Source organism: Juglans regia, chromosome 4 (genome assembly GCF_001411555.2).
Source record: "Juglans regia cultivar Chandler chromosome 4, Walnut 2.0, whole genome shotgun sequence".
In the NCBI taxonomy this organism is placed as follows: domain Eukaryota; kingdom Viridiplantae; phylum Streptophyta; class Magnoliopsida; order Fagales; family Juglandaceae; genus Juglans; species Juglans regia.
The window spans coordinates 13,801,643-13,823,296 of record NC_049904.1 but is presented as its reverse complement, the minus strand read 5'-3'; the positions used below and the strand labels follow the sequence as shown (position 1 = coordinate 13,823,296).

Below are 21,654 nucleotides of genomic sequence, written 5' to 3'. Positions count from 1 at the left end.
ACAGAAGTTTCAAACATAATTGATCAAAATTCAAACTCTAAAAAAAAAAAAAAAAAAAAAAGAAAAGAATATTTGTCTCTACCTCATTCATCTTTGGTTTTATTTTAATATAAAAAAGTATAATTAATTACCTTATATCATTGACAAAAAGCATACCTCCAGTTTAGGCGTGATTGACTGGGCAAAGAGAAATTGACCCTTTCAAGTGCTTAGCGTGTGGTTTATCAACGACGCTCCAAACTCCAAAATCTTGCAACAGTCTGATCGCGAAAAAGTATTTGTCAAGAGTGGCTAATGTCCCTATCTCATTTATATCATTTATTTAGTTAAAAGACATTTATATCATTTATTTATTTGTATCATAATTTAAAAATATAGTAATATAGTGCCACGTAATTTATTACAAAAATTTTAAAAATTTAAAATAAAATAACTTTTGAAAACATAAAAAGATAAAACTTAAAATCTTAAATTCTCTCTACTTTTTATATTTGTGTTTTAATTTTTTAAACTTTTTAATAAGAACCACAATGTAGTGTTATATCAAAGACCAAAACGTGTCCTATAAATTAGAGGCATAACAGAAAAAAATATAAATGAAGGAAAATGATACTTTTTTAATATTATTTTTATTTTTAAATTTGAAAAAATTAAATTATTTATTTTATTTTATATAAAAATTTAAAAAAATTATAATGATTAAATGAGATTAGTTAATATGAATTGTGAAAACAAAAGAGGCCTTAACCTCATGTTTTTGCCCTCTCAAAGTTATTGTTAGTATATTTTAATAATTAAAAAAGTGAATATTAGTAAATTTGTAATTTTTTTAATGATTAAAGATGGTTAAAAATATTTGAAAAAAAAATATGATTTACATTAGAAAAAGTCTATTGATTATTTTTTTTCTTATTATTCTTTTAATATCTTATGATATAATATTAGATTATAGGTTTATAAATAAAATATAATAAATAATTTATAATTATTTAATATTATATTATAAAATAATGACAATTAAAACTATGAACAACGTTACTATTTACATTAATGATATATTTGAGGGAGAAAAAAACACGGAACTGGCTGAGTAGTACCATCTTCCGAGATGAAACAGCAAAAAAAAATGATCTTCGACGCCCCTTTCGGTCTGTCCAGTCGGTTTCAACTGGGTCTACTGACGTCCTTGAAAACGAGTATTGACGCGTCCCGAGTCAACGGTCGTCCTTTGTCCGTAGGAGTCGACGTCGTTTCGAACCGTATTGTCATTTCGACGAAATTTCCCAACAAAGAGAATCGGACGTCAGCCCAACCCCACTCAAATACACTTGAAGAATCAAACCCACCCTTTAAAATCCGACGACTCCACCTCTTCCCCCTCCGACTTCCATTATCGCCGACGCAAAGTCCGAGTCAGCCTGCCCGCCGATTCTCCGCCATGGCCATAGATGCTGAGCACAAGTCTCCGTCTGACGGAAAATCCTGGAACTTCTTCAAGCTACCGTTTCTTCACTCTGCCTCTGGGAATAATAGCACCAATACGACGTCTTCGTACAACGCTCATCACCAGAATAATCACAGACATGATGATAATAGTAATGACATCCATAATAATCATCCATTGGTGGAGGGATCGAACCCTCCTCACGCCTCAAACTCGGTATCTTCTGTTGCGAGGTCGCTCCTCCCGGCCCGGCGTCGGCTCAAGCTCGATCCGTCTAATAAGCTCTACTTTCCCTGTACGTATTTCGTTTCTTTTGCTTACGTCCCCGTTTCGTATCTCTCTCGTGTCTGAGTTTTGTTCGATCTCGATCTGACTTCGGGTGGTTTATTCTTTTCTACTTCATGAATTGACAATTCTATTCGATCGCAAAAATATTCTCATTATATAAATCGATTTGTGGCTCAAACTGTTTGCGAAATTCGCTTTGGTGCCCATTTTTTTGGTATCTCTATAGGGGGTAAAAAGGAGCAAGATAAAGCTCACCTGTTTGGATTTTATTCTCTGTAAGAAAGTTAAGGGTGTTTGTGTTTGTCTTGTTGGTGCGGAACTGCGAAGTTGATAATTCAGAAGAAATTTCAAAATATGTCATGGTCTTATTGTTGGAATATGTTTGGTTTCTGAAAAGTACAAGTGAAACGAGAGAACTCGACATTGTTAGAGTGGGTAGTTCATTAGTGCTGGAGAACCATATTATCGAAGTCCTACTAGAAAATATCCCTAGATGCTTCCAATTCAAAACTTATTGGGATTTTGAATGTACAAGGTTTGAACTTGTATGATCCTCGTTCCCTCCGTCATTTGGTCCCGAAGCTAGGTTTTGTTCTTTATTTCGCATCGCTGTTGTAATATTACTACATGCTTGCTTGATTCCCTTATTCTTGCCCGATGAAGATGATTTAATTATTCAGCTTATTTCGTTCTTAATTTTGTATCTTTTGCTGGCTTAACTTATTTTTTCCTGGTGATTGAGTTATTCATCTGTTTTCCTTTTGAAGATGAACCTGGCAAACAGGTAAGGAGTGCTGTTAGGATTAAAAACACGAGCAAATCCCATGTAGCTTTTAAGGTAAATACAAATTTTTTCTTATGTTTTCTTTTTTCAGTGGTCATTTGTCATTGAGTATTGGTTATTATATTATTCCTGGAAATAAGGAGATATATCCCAGAAATAAAATTTACTGTTACATATAAGGCTATTTCTCAGAGGAATATGTGATAGTTGATCTTGTCATCATAAGGAGCAGTTTATCAAACCTTCTAATGTTTTTTCTCCCTTGCTTTAGTTCCAAACTACTGCACCAAAAAGCTGTTTCATGCGTCCTCCCGGGGCTATTCTCTCTCCTGGAGAGAGTATCATAGCAACTGGTAATAAGCGTTGTATGCGTTTGGGCATTTCTTTTATTTTTAGTGAGATGCATTCATCAGAGATGATGGATATCAATCTTGGTACCTTTCTGTTTAATTAATATATTAACAAGTTTACCCTTTTCATTTGGATGGATATGCTAGTGTTCAAGTTTGTGGAGGTGCCAGAGAACAATGAAAAACCAGATAAGAGCAAGCTTAAGTTCAAAATAATGAGCCTCAAGGTCAAAGGAGTAACAGACTACGTACCTGAGCTGGTAAGTTTCTCACTTTTCTAATTTCCATTGTATTATCATCTAAAATGTGATGAACATTCACGGTTATATCTCCTATTCATTGTGGGCTTGAACATATATGTACTTGGTGTATATACCATGTCTGGATTAAGCTGATGCAAATTTCTGCAAGTCTTATTCCTTTCTATAGATGAGATATGTGCAATCCATTATCAGATCAATAACTAGGGAAACAGGATGTTATAGATGAGCTTCATACGGCCGACTAGTTTTCCTGGACGATTACTTATACCAATGATTTGGTAAAAGCTTTCTTTTTGATAAGTCAATAAATTGGGAAAAGCTATAGTTAATAATACTTCTTAAATGTACTTATTAATTTATTCTAGATGATCCTGCTGCTGCCTACAGAATTGATGTTCTATTTAATCACGATTTAAGTTTTTCTATGGCCATGAGCAATACTATTATTCAGCCATGATAATATTCTGTGTTGCTTCCTACCTCTATTGGATGCTTACTTTAGCTGCTTGTTTTATTTCATTCCTTTCTCATGCGCCTCTCTGTAGATAAATTGTGAAGTGAATATAACCTCAATTGAATTGTTCTTGGTGAAGTGGTACTTTATTATATAAATTTATTTTCCCTTTGCTTCCTCTTCCTCCAGTTTGATGAGCAGAAGGACCAAGTGGCAGTGGAGCAGATATTGCGAGTTGTTTTTCTAGATCCTGAGCGTCCTAACCCTGTAAATACTACTGGCGTTTAATTGCCAGGGCGATTTAATTTTTATTATTTTCTTATTATATGGAGGACGCCTGTTTATGAGGCTTAATTTGTTGTTTTATTCAAGGCCATGGAAAAGTTGAAGAGGCAATTGGCTGAAGCCGAGGCTGCACTTGAGGCTCGTAAGAAAATTCCAGAAGATACCGGTCCAAGGATTATTGGGGAAGGTCTTGTCATTGATGAATGGGTAAGTCAATTTTCTCAGTAGTTATGAAATTTTTCTCATGAAATTTAGTTTATATGATGGATGATTTCATGTATATTTCTCCATTGTTCTCTCAGAAAGAGCGGAGGGAAAGATACCTTGCCCGACAGCAGGTTGAAGCGGTTGACTCTGTATAGAGTGGTGCTTGCATGTTGTTTGGAGTCTACTTAGTTTAGAAATGAGTTTTCTGTGAAGTATTGTTTTTCAACCCCACTAAAGGTATCGTGTAATGAGAAGGGTCTTTGTATTCATAGAATGATTAGTAAACTCCAACTTCTTTTGGTGAAAGAAAGACTCGAGAGGTGAATCTCCTACACTTTTGAGGGATTCAGTGGTTCAGCCAGATGCCACCTGACTCTGGATAGTATGATTTTTGTTTTTGTTTTGTTGTTTCTCTTCCTCCCCCAGTAAACAAAATAGTCTTTCTTTTTTAATTATTGGAAAACTTCCAACCTTTTATCAATCAATCAACAAATAAAAGATTAAACACACTGTCTATTCTTCATCACCTTTTGGTAATCCTACGGTCCTTCTCTTTCCTTTCTGAACTCTACATTTTTGGGTCAATGAAAAAACTACCCTCTGAATCAGTGAATTCCTTCTGGGTTAGTTTGGGTAGTGGAGTTTAGAATACTCCACTATTATTTATTATTTTATTATTATTTATTATTTATTATTTTATTATTATTCATTACTATTTAATATTCTATTGTTTTTTTTCACTGTTATTTACAGAATATTTGAGATTATCTCACTTCTCAAACAGAAACCTTAGTCATTAGTTTCAAGCTACCACAGCCATCTCCTTAAACTCATCCTGTTCCAGATTGAGTTTAACTTTTCCATTAACATATTAGCATCATCCACGCCTCCCCTTCTTTTTCTGCATTTTCCTCACGAGCTTCCTGTGCATTTTTTGCAGCTTCACAGTTCCATAACATAGGACTTACAAATTGGACATAGTTGATCTGTGTTCATTTTTCCTCTTTGCCAAATTGTGTTTAGTTGTCAAGCCATTGTTACACGCCTTCATAAACACAACTTCACTACACTTGGAACACTCATACCCCCATATTTGTTTCCAATACATCATTTACGAAGAAAAATGACAATTGCAACTGTGAATGTGTAAATATTGTTTAATTATTTTAAAAAAATAAATAAATAAGAAATTTATATAATAAAAAAATTATTTTTTTAATAATAAATTTTATTATTTTTTTAAATAATTACATAATATTTATATATTTCATGACTATGCATAACATTATTCTTAATATAAAAATTGGTTGTAGAAAATTCATTATGCTGTGGCGCAGCATCATTTGATACTAAAAAGACCGACAAAAAAAGAAAAAGGAAGAAAAAAAAATAATAATCAAATTTTCTAAATCAAAGACTACATTACCTTGGACGTGCACACTGGTTAACAAGCTATCCTGTCCTTCGGCGCCCAACTGGCACTGACGGCCGTATCAAGATCTCTATTATTACTCTGCATTAGCCTTGTCTCCCTTTTTTGTCGTGGTCCTTACCACAGATTTCTTGAAGAACATTTTAGAATAAGCACCGTATAAAAATCAGTTATTTCTCCTCTCAAGTTACTGTAACAAACCGGCATTATTCTTTATTCATTTCTCGTGTATAAATACCACTCAACGTACATAAGAAAAATAGAGAAGTTTCTTCCATTATCTTCTATTTTATTAATATGGTATCAGAACAAATAAATGACTAACATCACTCTGAATCCATGGCTACCTCATCTGCGTCCTCTACCCTTTATTCATTCTCTCATATTGTTATAACCAAATTAATAAATGACAATTACCTTTTCTGGAAGATGCAAATCGCAACCCATTTGCACGGAGAAGAGCTTTATGCTCATATCGGTGGCTCACTTCCTCCTCTCCCGAAATTTATTCCAGAACCCACAACTCCCACACCTACATTCAACCCAGATTTTTTATTGTGACAGCGTACAGACCAGTTGGTTCTGAGTGTCATTTTCTCTTCCCTCTCCGAGTCCATACTTGGTCATGTACTCTCCTCAACAACTTCTCATTCCCTCTGGACCTCTCTAGCGTCTATGTTTACCTCTCACTCTCAAGCCAAAGAGTTTCAAATCAGATTTCAACTCACCAATCTCTCCAAAGGTGACCAAACAATTTTAGACTATTTTGGGAATGTACGCTCCCTCGTGGACTCCTTGACTGCTACTGGCAATATTCCTCCTAACAAGGAAGTTGTCACTTACCTTCTTAATGGATTGGGTCTCTCATATGAAGCTTTTATCACCTCTGTAACTACACGGGTTGATTCTCTCTCCTCTAATGAATTATACCAATTGCTTCTTATTCATGAAAGTCGATTTTCTCACCAAACTAGGAGTTCTATCTCCTCTTTTGAGCCCTCTGTGAATTTCAGTACATTTGGAAATAGGGATCAACATGGCCGTGCAAATTTTCGTGGAGGCAGACAAGGACGTGGATGGGGACGCTCCTTCAGCAACAATCGAGGAGGTAGATTTGGTTCGCAAGCAAATTCATCACAGCAATATAACACTCAACGCCTCACCTGTCAAGTTTGCAGTAAATATGGACATGTTGCTTTACAATATCGTTATATATTTGATCACTCATATCAGTTTGAAGCTCCAAAATCTTTCTCTACTAATTATACTGCTCCTAGCTCTCTATCTGAAGCCTATCCAAATGAGCTTAGTAACTTGAATATTTCTTCAGAACAATATAATGGTAGTGACTCAATCCGCGTTGGAGATGGCTCGGGCTTACCTATCCAAAATCTCGGTGACTCTTGTTTCTCATCTAACACCTCTTCCTTCTATCTTAGAAACTTATTGCATGTCCCTGCCATAACAAAAAATCTTGTGTCTGTTCTACGGTTTTGCATAGATAATTCTTATTATTTTGAATTTCACTCATCTCATTTTTCTGTGAAGGACAAACAGATGGGGAAAGTGCTCCTCACAGGGCCCACGCATAATGGACTCTATGTTTTTCCCTCACTTTCTCCTCCAGATTCAAGCCCCTCCACACATCTTGGTGAAAGAACAAATACAGCACAATGGCATCAAAGGCTTGGGCACCCTTCCTTGACTCTTGTTTCCAGCGTTCTACGCAAATATGGTCTACCTACTATCTCTAGTTATTCTACTTTTTTTTGTACTGAGTGTCCAGTTGCAAAAGTTCATCAATTACCTTTTTATTGTAATCACACTACTTATACCAAGCCGCTTGGATTATTATGCTCTGATGTTTGGGGCCCAGCTCCTCATATTTCTAGACTTGGTTTTAAGTATTATCTCTCATTTGTAGATCAATTTACACGTTATACATGGTTCTTTCCTCTCAAGTTAAAATCTGATGTTGCTCAAATTTTTTCAACCTTTTTACCTTATCTTGAACGATTATTTAATACCAAACTTTTAACACTTCAAATTGATGGTGGTGGGGAGTTCAAATCCATTTTCCCAATTTGTCAAAATTTTGGTATTATACATCGCTTCTCGTGCCCTCACACTCATCAACAAAATGGACTTGTTGAACGCAAACATCGACATATAGTCGAAACTGGGCTAGCTCTCTTAGCCCATTCTTCTTTGCCTTTCTCGTACTGGGTTGATGCTTTTGAAACATCTGTTTACTTAATTAATCTTCTTCCTTCTCCAGTTATTAAAAATAAATCACCTCATTTCCTTGTTCAGCATTGTGATCCAGATTATAATTTTTTAAAAGTTTTTGGATGTGAGTGTTGGCCTAATCTTAGACTTTACCTTTCAAACAATTTAAATTTTAGATCTATCTCTTGTTTATTTTTGGGCTACAGCACATCACACAAGGGATAGAAATGTCTTGATTTACAAAAAAATCGGCTTTATGTTTCAAGGGACGTCATCTTCAATGAGAATTCTTTTCCACTTTCTAAGTCTCGGCCCCGGTCCAATACACTCCTCCAATTCACAAATAGTGTCTTTACCGTTACTTTCCCCTTCTATTCTTGGACTTGGCCCACCTACAATTCCTTTTAGTCCAGCCCATAATTCTCAATCGTCTTCAACCTCTTGCCCACGCCCATCTTCTGCAACAAATAATTCTTTGTCCACCACGGTCAACTCACCAAATCTTCACCCCTGCCACCACCTCCTCTCTAGTCTCTTGCACTACCCCGCTCACCCATCATCACACAAGCCCAAACTAACTCTTCTAGGCCTCGAGTCTTCACCGATGGCACCATCCCCGTATTCTCCTCGGGATTGTTTTACTACTATTTTAATTGTTCCTGATGAACCTTCGAGTTTTTCTACAGCTTCTAAATATCCAGAATGGTGGGATGCCATGAATCAAGAATTTCAAGCTCTTCAATAGAACTGGACCGGGAGCTTAGTTCCCCCTCCTCCCATGGTTAACATTCTCAGCTGTCGATGGGTCTACCGTACCAAAACAAATGCTGATGGCTCATTGTGGGAAAGGAGAAAAGCACGTCTGGTAGCAAAAGGCTACCATCAATTACACGGCTTGGACTACATTGAGACTTTCAGTCCAGTGGTGAAGCCGTCCACGATCCGTTTGATACTCTCAATTGCAGTGACTCGTGCCTGGCCTTTGAAGCAACTTGACATTCATAATGCCTTTTTGCACGGATTATTAACTGACAATTTCTATATGCAGCAGCCTCAAGGATTTGTTGATAAACCTCATCCAAATTATATCTGCAAGTTATACAAAGCTATATATGTTTTGAAGCAGGCTCCAAGAGCATGGTTTGCTCAACTTAGCTCTTGGTTACTTGATTTTGGTTTTAACTCTTCCAAAGCTGACCCTTCTCTTTTCATCTTAAATCAATATGATGTGAAAATTTATTTTCTAGTCTATGTGGATGACATTGTCATCACATCTTTACATCAGTCTGCTATTGATCAACTAATTACAGCCTTGGGTCGTGATTTTCCAGTAAAGGATCTTGATGATCTTTCTTTTTTTCTTGGCATAGAAGTGGACAGAACCATGAATGGCTTACTCCTATCTCAATGAAAGTACATCAAGCAACTCCTTACCTGAACCAACATGCTTCTGGCTAAGCCCATATCTTCTCCTATGGCTGCCAATCTCAAGCTTTCCAAGTTTGATTCACCAGATTTTGAAGATGCTACTCTCTATCGCATCATTGTCGGGGGTCTTCAATATTTATCTTTAACCATACCTGACATCTCGTTCTCATTCAACAAAGTGTGCCAATTCATGTATTCACCAAAAAAATTCACATTGGAGTGCTGTCAAGCATATACTGCGGTATCTCAAGGCTACCATCAATTATGGCTTGTTTTTCAAATCTCAAAATTCCTTTAATCTTCAAGCATATTCTGATGCGATTGGATGTTCGGATGATCGAAGATCAACTGGAGGATTTTGCATTTACTTGGAAAATCACTTAATTTCATGGAGTTCAAAGAAGCAAAGCACTGTGGCTCGCTCCTCCACTGAGGCCGAATACAAGTCTCTCGCATCCTCGGCAGCAGACCTTATTTGGCTACAAACAGTCCTTCGAGAATTGGGTATCTTCCTTCCTAAAGCTCCAAATCTGTGGTGTGATAACATTGAGGCTACGTATTTATCAATTAATTCTGTCTATCACTCAAAAACCAAATAGATGGACATAGATTTTCATTTTGTTAGGGACAGAGTTGCTGCCAAAACATTGCAAGTTTCATTTTGCAGTTCTCAAGACCAGATAGCTGATTTACTCACCAAACCCATAGTTGTAGATCGGTTTTATCACTTAAGGTCGAGTCTCAATGTGGTCGATACCCCATTGGACTCGAGCAGGCGTATCAAGCTTAGTGACTCTGTTGCGCATTTGATCAAACAAGAGGAAGGCATCACGGGCGTATCACTGCCAGCTTGAAAATAGAGCACTGCCATCAGCCATGCTTTACAACAGAAACGCACCAACGTTACAACAGATTTCTTGAAGAATATTCTAGAATAAGCATTGTAGAGAAATCAGTTATTTCTTCTCTCAAGTTACTGTAACAAACCGACATTATTCTTTATTCCTTTCTCATGTATAAATACCACTCAACGTACATAATGAAAAATAGAGAAAGTTTCTTCCATTATCTTCTATTTTATTAACAGTCCTCGTGGACGCCAGCAACCTTCCATGAGAATATTGTTACGCAGGTTGAATCAATTTCACTCAAATAACGGCTTCAAATAGAGATATTTCATGTAGATAACACATATTAACAAGCGTGAAGTGCATTGCAGAGGAATTTTTTTTTTCATCCCTCGCTCCCTTCCACGAGAAACGAAACCGACGCTCCCTCCCCCGGGAAATTTTTTACTTATCCTCGTCGTTGATTTGTGGAATATATATAAGATCTGAGAATATCTTCTAGCCCCGATTTCATGGCCAGGACTTTTGGTGCTTAATAATCTACTCATTGCCTTTTTTTTTTCTTTTTTTAATATGATATGGCGTCTTCTCCATCCCACGCCGAATTGATGTTCTTCCAAAAAGTAAACACAAGTTTTTAAGCTATATTTCTAACCTCAATTTCATGCCCAGGTTTTTTGGTGCTTGATAATCTTCTCATTTGGTTTTTTTTTAATCTGATTTGTGTTTGTTTAGTGTTGGGTTAGTGTCATCGAAGCTCCTGCGCCGGTATGAGTGCGGAGGTGTGGGTAGAGTGGTTTGTGTTTTAACTTTTAACTCTAATGAGTTTTGTTATGAACAAACAAGTTTACGTACCAATCTGCGTACTAATATTGTTACTTTTATATTCTAAATTTAAATTAGCATTGTTTTCAATAAAATATATTTTCTGACCAATCATATTGAATGAGTGCACGTATTAGTACGCAGAATTGCTTACAATTAATTTTTTCTTTTAGGATAATAGTTGTTTCTCTCGATGGCTCACACACGTTTTCTCTAATTTTTCTTTTATTATTATGTAATGCACTCACGTAACTTTTGTGTTGGTTGGTGATGTGTCAGCATCTTATTTGTAGCCGTTAATTGCATGAGAACGGAATTGCCGTTTCAAAGAGTTTCTGTTCGATGATTGTTTAACTTTATATATCGTGCGACAATAGATGGATATTTTCATGCTTATAGAAGTACCCAAAAGACATGACAGAAGATTATTGGTCGGTTAAAAACATTAGCCATTTTCTTTGTGAGACAGAGTTTTCGGTTAGAGGAAGTTTCTCCCAAATTCTCTATAAATATGATAAGTATCTGTTAAGCATCTGACAAATACATATATTTTTTCAATTCTAACGAAAATTGACATACGCCCATTTATTAAAAAATTATGTTTTCGAAGTTTAAAGTCTCTATTTTTTAAAAGGATTTATTATATATCAGTTATTATTTATTTTCACACTTTATATTTTATAATTTTTTTATCGTAAGAGGTAATATGTGGAGGTGAATAGTAACTTATGAGAATAATTATTCTTTTTTAAATGAGGCGGAAAAACTTCTGTCCTTTTGTTCTGTATAAACAAGATTAGCCACATCGATCGGCCACAAGATGCAATATGTCCCAATTCAGCCACTCGATCGGTGATCACGTCATTACAAGCCAAGACAACAACGTTTTTCGTGCTTTTCTTGCTATGTTTTGGATAGCTTTATGAGAAATCGCCAAGAACCTCCCTTTCATCACTTTATCCAAACAAAAGATACGCCAATTGTAAAACTGGAAACCACGGTTGCCACCTCTGGTTTTGATATCAGTTTCAGATACCCAAAACCGCTCTCCACGCAAACTGATTATATAATGTTCCATTGTTCCCTATAAATATGCAATTTGCGATCATCTTCTTTGACAATTAGCTAGGCAAGTCCCAAGATAAGATACGTTGTTCTGATAGAACTTCACTGAGAAGCAAAAAGCTAAAGGAAAGATGAGCTATTTGAGCAGAGCTTGCATGGCAGCCAGCGTAGTTGTGGTTAAAGAAAGCAAATGTCACAGCTCTCAGAGGAACTCCGGCCTTCGACCTCTCGATGCAGGTAAGCGGAGATGCTTTTCCTTCACTTGTTTACAGGAAGACGGGCTTGATGATTTCCATGCTGTTAATAACGAAAATAGTAGACAACGTGAGGCTGAAGGATCGTTTGAGAAAGTAATGTACTTAAATTGTTGGATACCAAGCTAGCTTGCCGGGGGGAAAAGACACAAAGCCAGAATTTCAACAGAGGAATTGACAAACTTCCCGACGTTGGCTGTTGCATTTGCATACGCAAAATAGAAAGAAGCCGAGCAGCACAGCACGAAATGGGCAGTCAAGATGTAAAAGCCACGATAATGCAGCAATGAGAGCACAAACATATCTATCTAGTGGGTAGTGGGATAGTGGTAGGGGTTTCATTTGCTTCTTGTATTTGACATTGTGATATTTAACAATATCTATACCTTTTTATGGGGCGTCCAAAATTCTCATCTCATCATTACAATTTTTTTAAATTTTCACACAAAATATAATAAACAATTTAATTTTTTAAAATCTCAATTCAACTTTTTCAAATTTCAAAACAATTATAATATTAAAAAATAATATTTTAAACTTTCATCTAAAACTCAAAATTTTTATCTCACTCTACAAACTATAATATTAGTAATGATTTGTACAATTCCTCTTATACAAGTTTTGTGCAGTCCGTTTATAAAATATTGGATTTTATAGTAAAAAGTATAAAAAATATATATATTTTTAATGGGACTCAGATTTTAACAAAAGGTGTGTGAGGCAAATCAAGAGGGGGATATTTCATAATTCCATAATCAATGGAACTGTTACGATATGCAGAGGAGTTTTAGAAAGTCTACTTATTAGTTGCAATTCTGTTTATATTTTGAATAGATTCTGTTTATTTCTTTTCGAGTTTGCTGCTTTCCTAGTTTACTTCTTCCTAGTTTTTTTGCTTTCCTAGTTGGAGTTAGAGATTGTAATATTGGTTTTGTAACGCCCCAAACCCGGTTGGCCTGGAGAATTATTACCTATCACTTAAGAACACTTAGTTGGCCTCTCCACATTATCTGAAAAATATTATGAAGATAGGGGGTGAGTTATCAACAACTCAGTAAGCAGAGGACATATGCTAGCGTGCAAACATGAGCATTTACAAAGTATAGCATGCAGAACAAAACATTTTCCAGAATTATCATGCAGAGCAGAACATATTTTCAAAAGTAACTGAGCGATGGTTTTAAGACACTTAAAACCCATAATACTTTGGCATAACATAAATTAAGTATCATCATCAGATCAAAACAGAGCATCACACAGAGCAGAGACTATGTTTCATCCCCGTGGTAGGGTTGTGCTAACCCCGGTGGCCAAACCAGGCAGAGACAGAGGTGAAATCTTTCCTTTATTCTTCTTGGAGTCCCGAGTGTGCACACAGGAAAGATCACAATAAAACCACTTTGTTTCCAAAGTGGGTGCACTCAGAGACAGAGAAGTTGGTATCAACCCAAACAGAGCAGAGCATAACAGAGCAGAGCAGAGACATGGTCAGATACAAATACCAGTACACCATGCCAAAGTTTTTCAGATGTTATATCAAAATAATACAGAGTACCAAAACAGAATCAGACAGTTTACACACACTGACAACAAAAGCCAGAACATCTTTCTAAATAAATGCACAATTTTTCATATTCTCAATATCGCTCCCTTTTTCAGATTTTAGAAAACACATGATAGAATTTAGCTCATGTCTACACAATGCATGTCAGAACATGTTTTTCCTTTTTCACACAGATTTCATGAATAATGCAGATAAGAGACCGAGGTTGATCTTTGTTTTCACGTTTTCACAAGTTCCCATCATATCACAAAATATGCAAGTTTTCATAAAATCAACATCAGTCTTATTAACTTGTATAAAACCTAGCATAGGAACCCTGCTTACCTGGACAACTTAGCTTTTCAGAATTTTCTTCAAAAATGTCGAGTCGAATATAAATCGTCACCTATAAAAATAATAACATAATTTCCGTAGGTTTTCAATCAATCACGGATTTCGATATTTAAGCCTAAGCTTCTAAAATAACCCATTTTAATATTTCAACACTTAAAACCCTCATAATCCCAAAATATATCATCACTTCCTAAAAATCACCAATATCCACCATGACCAACGTCAAACTCAAAATACCAATATTTAAACCCGAAACAGCCAACAAATTTCATAGCATAAACCAATCTCACACAAACAACTTCATCATCCAATCCAACCGACCCCCTTACTCCTCGGACTCAGTCCTGCACAACCAACCAATTCACAATAAATATGAATTAGTGCAGAAATATATTTAAATCTCAAAAGTTCTTTGGAAAAAATACTTACAATGCTATAATATAATTTTTGAAAGATCACGGAGGTGCTAGAAGTGGCAATGCAGCAACAAAACAGTGCCAAATGCACTGTGGCCGTGGGTCTCAAAAACTCACTTTTGAACGGGTGTAAACGAAAACCCGAGATTGATAGGGTAGGGCTTAGGGATGTCAGTGAAGCTAGTGGTGGTGGTAGTTGGCCGTGGGTGGCGGTGCAATAGGCTGTTGAAGTGCAAAAATACCCAAAATGGAAATAGAGTTGGAAGTGCTTCACCGGTGACAGATCGGAGGTGGGGTTGAGTCCAATGGGTTGCTAGGAGGTCGAGGATGATGTGGTGAGAATATGGTGGCCGGAGGCAGCGCGACGGCGGCGCAAGGAGTGTCGCGGCTTGGTGTGGTGCGTGGGGGCTAACGGCGGCTCGAGGAGGGTTGAAATTACAGGGAGGTGGTCGCCGGTCGAAAGGGAGGTGAGAGAGAGGGGCGGTGTCGGTCACCGCCAGCGCATGGCGGCGGGCTGGGGGAGAAGAGAAACGGATGGAGAGAGGGAGGGGGGTTGCGGCACGCGGGAAGCAGGGGAAGAAAAAGAAAAAGAAAGAAAGGAAAAGAAGAAAAGAAGAAAAAGAAAAGAGGAAAAAGAAAATGTAGGGAAAGAAATGAGGTCCAATCCCCACATCTTAGGTCCTAAAAAATGATCAAACGGAAACGATTTTAAAACTACAAGTAAAATAAAATAATTCAAACGTAATGATTAAAATGAAAATAAATAATTAAACCCAACAATAAGTTAATTTAATATGAAAAACAATTTAAATGTATTACAATAATCAATTATAAGAAAGTACTTCAGAATAATTTTCACAAAATTAAAATAATAAAAATAAACTCACTAAAAATCCAACCAATTTTAAAATAAGAGAATAAATTTTTAAATTAATAACAAATAATCTTTCAATTAAAAATATACTAAAATACAGGATGTTACAGGTTTGATATTTAAGGAAAGAATGAAAATAACGAAGGTAGTTTTTGTTGCCCATTCAACGAGTTTGAATTTTCTTTGGAGTGATTCTGATGTCGTAGAGAGATTCTGCATTTGCCTTGCTCTTGGTTTTGATGTGAGGTTGGTCCAGGAGATTAGGCATCATTTTTGGCATTAGAGAAAGGTTCTTTCATTACGGAGTATTGCATCTCATGCCTGTAACCCGCAGTGGTACTTCATACGCCATGGCCACCAACCAAAATCCGAACAACCCAAATCCAAACGACCAAAATCCAAACAACCAAAACATAGTTGCAGCACCAAATCGATCAAATCGCCACAGTCTTGGAGCAATTCACTCATTGACTAGATGTTATGGATGAGCGTTACGTTTGAGAGGAGTATGGGCCCTTCAATTGGAGAGGGTGTGGAGCAATTCATGGGGGAAGGGTGGACGAAAGTGATGGAGATGCTGATGAAGATGGGGAAGAGGAAGAAAATCAGGAGTTTGAGAATCATGGGCCTCGAATCCAACGTCATAGGTGAAACTTTCGCCGAGGACATGTTGGACATGGTGCAAGTTATCAACCTCTTGATGAACTGACCAAGAGAATGAAGATCGATGTGTCGGATTTTTATGGGAAGTTAGAGCCCAATGCTTTTGAGGACTGGTTAACGGCTATCAAGGATTATTTCGATTGGTTTGCTGTATCGGAGGATAAAAAGGTTCGTTATGTTTGGATGAAATTCAAGGAGCATGCACGAGCATGGTGGGGAACTGTGGAAGAACAATTACGCCGTACCCGATGACAAGCAATTTCCAATTGAGAGGAGATGAAAGAGCGATTGAAAGAAAAATATTTGCCCATTGATTATGAGCAAATGATGTTCGAAGAGATGTTGCAACTCAGGCAAGGGTCATTGAGTGTCGATCAGTTTACGGACCGCTTCCATGAGTTGACGGGCTGTAGCAAGATTGTGGGAACTGAACAACAAACCTTAGCTCGATACCGCACCGGACTATGGAGTGAGCTACGCAGAGAAATGTGGACTGCTCGTTTAATCAACGTGGAGGAGGCGTATTACTTGGCACTCCGTATTGAGAAACAAACGGGACCTACGATTGGGAGGAAAATGACGTCGATGGATGCAAGACTAGAACGTGTCACCACGCCTTCATTCCAAAGAGCCCCATTGCTGAAAGATCAATTTAGAGGCATGGTGAGTGGAGACCTGAAAGGAAAAATAAAAGTTACTAGCGAAGGGCCCCAATGTTATAAATGTGAAGGCTTTGGACACTAGGGTTTCACTAGGGTTGAAACCCTATTTTGGTTGACCAAATAGTATTTTGGTTGGTCGGAATAATGTTTGACATAGGTGATATGATCACATGTCTTGATTTACCCTCCATTCCACCAAGCTTCATTCTCCATGTGACAAATGTCCTATTACTATTCCAATGAATGACTAGGATTGTGCCATGTGTCCAACCAAAAAGCAATCCTAGTGATTCTAAGTGGATTTGGAGATTTTACATGGCAATTAGGTTGTCACGCGGCGCTTTCCTGGGTCTTACCATTCACTTGAAAAATTGTAAAATTTTTTATTGCACTATAAAATTCTAAATAATCATATGAGTCTAGTGATTAAATTCATTTTGCGAAATTTGACTCATAAGTACCTTAATTAAATCGAAAGGTACTCCTACTACTATTCATCTGGAAAGTGAGAAACGTATTATTGCATCGTAAAATCTTAAATATTTATCCGAGGCTAATGATATAATTCGTTTTGCCAACTTGTACTCCTAAATGCCTTAAATAAATAAAAAGGCGACTCTGTCACCATAGTGGGTTGAAATTCAACTATACTAACAAACTAATTAAAATCTAATCAGTCGCTTGATTCATGAAATCTTTTAAGGATTCCACAACATTCTCTAAGGTCTAAAGAGATTTATTTATTAAACTTCTTTTGGGTCGGAATTTAATTTCCTATAACAAGATCCTTCTCCAAGTTTATTAACCCAAAATCCACCCATTTAATTATATAGATGCATTAAAATTTATCCTTACCAGTAAGGTCAAATGTGCCATTTTCTTGTAATCTAGTCGCTTCACCATCACTATTCATTTCAACAAACAGTGCTCGTGTGGAGTCGATCCTCGTCCGGCTTAGAAGATGACGGATTAGATATATTTCTAGTAGCAAATGGTCTCATAGGGTGCGAATTAATATGTAGCTTTGCTTTGTGGCCTGTGTTATCCTCACCTGACCTAGACCGCTCTTCATAGATAGTCCTCCACGACGGACAACCATCTCGGGTTCAATTCTATGTTTTTTTCTTCACCGTTGAATACATTAGCCATTATAAAACAAAATTTCATCCCAGTAGTTAACCACATCCCAATTGCATGGCTTTTCAAATCTCATCAATCAGAATGATTATATAAGCTTACAAGTTTATAAACGTGCATGAACTATGTATGAACTATTCTTGGCATCCGTTCTTGGCATCCGCCCCTGTGCACATCAGCCTGTTTGCACACTTTACGTGTCACTCATCGCGCTCTCCCTATCACACAGTTCCTCTCATTTGAAATTTTATCTGAAATTTCTTCATTTCTTTTTCCGTAATAAAAAGTTCCCCACCTAGAGACTTCGTTTTCAACCTCACCCCGACCCCAAGCACGTCAGCTGCTCCAGTCCAAGCCCACAACCAGTGCACGTCGACTGCACTCGGCAAGAGAGAGAGCCGATGAGAGAGAGAGAGAGCTGAGGCGAGAGAGAGAGAGATGGCGAGAGAGAGAGAGATGGCGAGAGAGAGAGAGCTGATGAGAGAGAGAGAGAGCCGTTGATGAGAGAGAGAGAGCCATTCGCTAGAGAGAGATGATGAGAGAGAGTGGATGAGAGAAAGAGAGGTGCATTTTGCATAATAAAAAAAAATTAAAAAAAAAGGCAGGAGATTGCCACGTAGGGTGTGCAAAATTGCACACCACTACAGTGGCAGATCTCTATCAAAACTCAATATGTATTTGGAAAAATATTTACATCAGCCTACTATTCACATCAGCCTCAACACACTTAATGTATTGAGTGAAAAAAAAAAAAAAATGAAACCATGGTGTGTGGAGTGTGTAGGCTGATGTATAGCATATCCCTATGTATTTACACCCCATTTCCCACACAATCATAACAACTCATGAATACTTACCTAGTAATAGACCTCCATGGGTATATAAATAACATAATAATAATACAAATATCATCCGCATTTAGCCATATATGCTAACATAAAACAATTGCATCCATTGTTGTTTCATGTTGCTAGGTGGGTTACAAAAGATTTGTAAATTACAAATCCTAATCACAACCCACATGTAAGATATAATATTTGAACTCAATTTTGGTCATAAAGAGAATGCCGATCTGTGAATGAGTTGATGTCTTTAATATTTCGACGTCACAATGGTAGGTGTCACGAACACTTTTAGACATTTGAGACATTAGAGGAGTTGCGAATTTAGACGACTGTAATAAGTGCTGCGAATCCTTTTCAAGTCCTGATTATTAGGAAATTACATTTTTTTTAGATACATTATACCATTTAAATTATGTGATGAATTCATTGCGTATATTTAAATTTATTATGGGGAAGCTTCTCTTGAGTAAGAATACTTATGCCTTTTAAGTATTGAATTTTAGAATACTTATGCCTTTATGTATTGAATTTTTTCACTAATATTTCTAATTTACAAGCTTGAGTTATATAAATATTAAACATTTTAACTCCAATATGAGAGAGAGAGAGAGAGAGAGAGAGAGAGAAGAATAAAAAAGAAATAAAAATTAAAAAAAGAGATGCAATTTTTTAATCAGATTGGTTTAGGTCAGAAATCCCATCTCTTTTTGGTACTAAACTTCGAGTTAGAACTTCGGCCAAGAAGTCAAAATTCTGTCCCAACCCTAACAAATTGGGTTTGGGTGAACAGTCTTACTTATGTCCCACGGTCTCTTTTATTCTCGAAAGGAAAATACTTTAGGCTCAAAACGATTACACAAAAATAAATTTATAAATTGATATGTATTGATATTGTATATCAGATTGTAAAGTTACTTTTATTGTAAAGTAGATATAACAGATCTCATAAAACCATATCACTTTGTGTGTTTATTTTGTGTAATCTTTTTGTGTATGTAACAGTTCTCTTCTTGAAAAGTTTTATTTTGCTTGTATTTTGTAGCTCCACTTTATTGGAAGTGAACCGTATGGAGTATGGACTAGGGTTATCATATTTATTAGAGTTATATGATACAGTTCATACTGATTCCTTTTCACATACTACCATCCAAAAGTAATCTCCTGAAGGGTCGGTCGAGTTCAAATGATGTGCAGATTTTATCAATCAAGAGAGGTACAAATCGAAGATTTCCTCGATAATCCATTTCACATAGATCACTTACTAATCAAAATTCGCGAACTTAAAGGTTGTAACACCTCGAAACTTTCAGGCTTCTGTTTTAGGAAAATTAGGGTTTCTATTTTTAAAGTATATTAGAGTCAGATTTGAAATTGGGCCATAGACTCGAAAATTCATTAAAGGCCTGTTAATGATTATTGGACAAGTTGGGTATCATGTGATTGGATTTAGGCTCGACCCATGAAAAATTATTAAATTATACAAGACGGAGTTAGACATGCCGTAAGCCCATCAAAAGTTACACGCCATCCTAAACTTTCCCAATAGTTGTTAAACAAAGCCCAGCCTGGTAAGTGAGTGAGAGTATCTCAAGTACTCTTACTACTATTCTTTATTTTATTATTACTTTTTACCTACTTTTTTACTATTTATTACTTTTCACATACTTTTTACTACTATTCAATATTTTATTATTATTTTTTCATTACTATTCACAAACATTCTCAACACTTCTCAACATTTCTCACTACCCAAACGTACCCCTAAGGCCCCAAGCCCATCCTATTTTACGGGACACAAGTAAATGCATCTTGATAGGGTTTGATATGGTTTTAGATGGATATTACTTTTTGAGGAGAAAGATCAGTTATGTAGATGTTACGATCAGTTCTTAATTAGAGTTTTATTCCGTTTCTTAATTTCACACTAAAAAGAAAAGCTGCAAATGGCTTTTCACAGAGTATCCAAATAGCCAGTAATTGGAAAAGATAATAGAATTTTGATTTATACCCAACAATTCAAAGAATATGTACTTCAGCCGGCCATTTACTGTAGAAGCCCTTTAGTACAAAGCCATTGACCAGTGAAGATTGCGGTACAGTTGAGGTTGGGGTTGACTGAATTAAAGAACTCGTCAGTTAAGTTGAATTTCTGCTTGATGTTAAAGCAAATGTCACAAAATTATTTATTTATTATCAGTTAATTCTAACAAAATAATTATTTATAATTAATATTAATTATAAATAATCTTTTAATTATAATAAATTAATGATAAAAATCCGTTTTTGTCTCCGGTTTGAACACCGTAGATGGAATTACAAACAAGGTGGCATTTGGCTTCAGCAACCCTGCAGCGTATTTCAACATCGAAAGCAAAAAGATGTCAGCTTTCCATTGGACATGTTACAACAGATAAAAAATAGATGATAGTCTCAGAACAAAATTTACCACCAGGAAATTGACTTTCAGCAACAGAGAAGATACGGAGAAGAGAAAGTATCAAAACCATGTTAAGACTCGTTGCTGTTGAGTTGCTAGACTTGGTGTAACATCCCGTATTTTTAGTATATTTTTTAATTGAAGGTTTATTTGTTATTGATTTAAAATTTGATTATCTTGTTTTAAATTTTCAGATTTTAGTGGATTTATTTTTATGATTTTTAATTTGTAAAAATTAAATTTGACGTATTTCCTTAATATTATTTATTGTTATGCATTTAATTTTCTTTTCATATTAAATTAACTTCTTGTTGGATTTAATTATTTATTTTCATTTTAATCACTACGTTTGAATTATTTCATTTCACTTGTTGTTTTAAAATCGTTTCCGTTGGATCATTTTTGTGACTCAAGATGTAAGGATTGGACCTCATTTCTTTCCCTACATTTTCTCTTTCCTCTTTTCTCTTTCTTCCTTTTTTTTTTTCTTCTCTCTTCTTTCTCTTTTTCTTTCTTCTCCTTCTCCCGCGCGCGAACCGTCTCTCCCTCTCTCTTCCCGTGCGTCGT

At 36.2% G+C, this 21,654-nt stretch overlaps 2 protein-coding genes across 3 annotated transcripts; both read left to right on the top strand.

The window, feature by feature from the left end:
• The first annotated feature begins 1,181 nt into the window (after positions 1-1,181).
• Positions 1,182-4,473, top strand: LOC108987280 (vesicle-associated protein 4-2-like). Its single transcript, XM_018960172.2, has 7 exons — positions 1,182-1,739; positions 2,500-2,570; positions 2,788-2,869; positions 3,014-3,126; positions 3,773-3,850; positions 3,956-4,075; positions 4,171-4,473. The coding sequence occupies exons 1-7, from the start codon at positions 1,439-1,441 to the stop codon at positions 4,228-4,230; spliced, it is 825 nt and encodes a 274-aa protein (XP_018815717.1). The 5' UTR covers positions 1,182-1,438; the 3' UTR covers positions 4,231-4,473.
• Positions 4,474-5,361: 888 nt separating this feature from the next.
• On the top strand, positions 5,362-7,436 carry LOC108987277. 2 transcript variants are annotated; one of them, XM_018960169.2, is made up of 2 exons: positions 5,362-6,615; positions 7,056-7,436. In XM_018960169.2, exons 1-2 carry the CDS (start codon positions 6,183-6,185, stop codon positions 7,097-7,099), a joined length of 477 nt encoding a protein of 158 aa, XP_018815714.1. In that variant the 5' UTR covers positions 5,362-6,182; the 3' UTR covers positions 7,100-7,436. The 2 variants fall into 2 exon arrangements, with proteins under 2 accessions (XP_018815714.1, XP_018815713.1); XM_018960168.2 differs by having other exon boundaries at positions 5,362-6,903; positions 7,065-7,436.
• Positions 7,437-21,654: the final 14,218 nt, after the last annotated feature.

Bases quoted from the DNA above. Each gene is read 5' to 3' on its own strand.
- LOC108987280 (XM_018960172.2), top strand. From the start codon at position 1,439: ATGGCCATAGATGCTGAGCACAAGTCTCCGTCTGACGGAAAATCCTGG. The intron at 2,571-2,787 runs GTAAATACAAAT...CCCTTGCTTTAG, and splicing joins AATCCCATGTAGCTTTTAAG to TTCCAAACTACTGCACCAAA. The intron at 2,870-3,013 runs GTAATAAGCGTT...TGGATATGCTAG, and splicing joins AGAGAGTATCATAGCAACTG to TGTTCAAGTTTGTGGAGGTG.
- LOC108987277 (XM_018960168.2), top strand. From the start codon at position 6,183: ATGTTTACCTCTCACTCTCAAGCCAAAGAGTTTCAAATCAGATTTCAA. The intron at 6,904-7,064 runs GTGACTCTTGTT...AAGGACAAACAG, and splicing joins CTTACCTATCCAAAATCTCG to ATGGGGAAAGTGCTCCTCAC.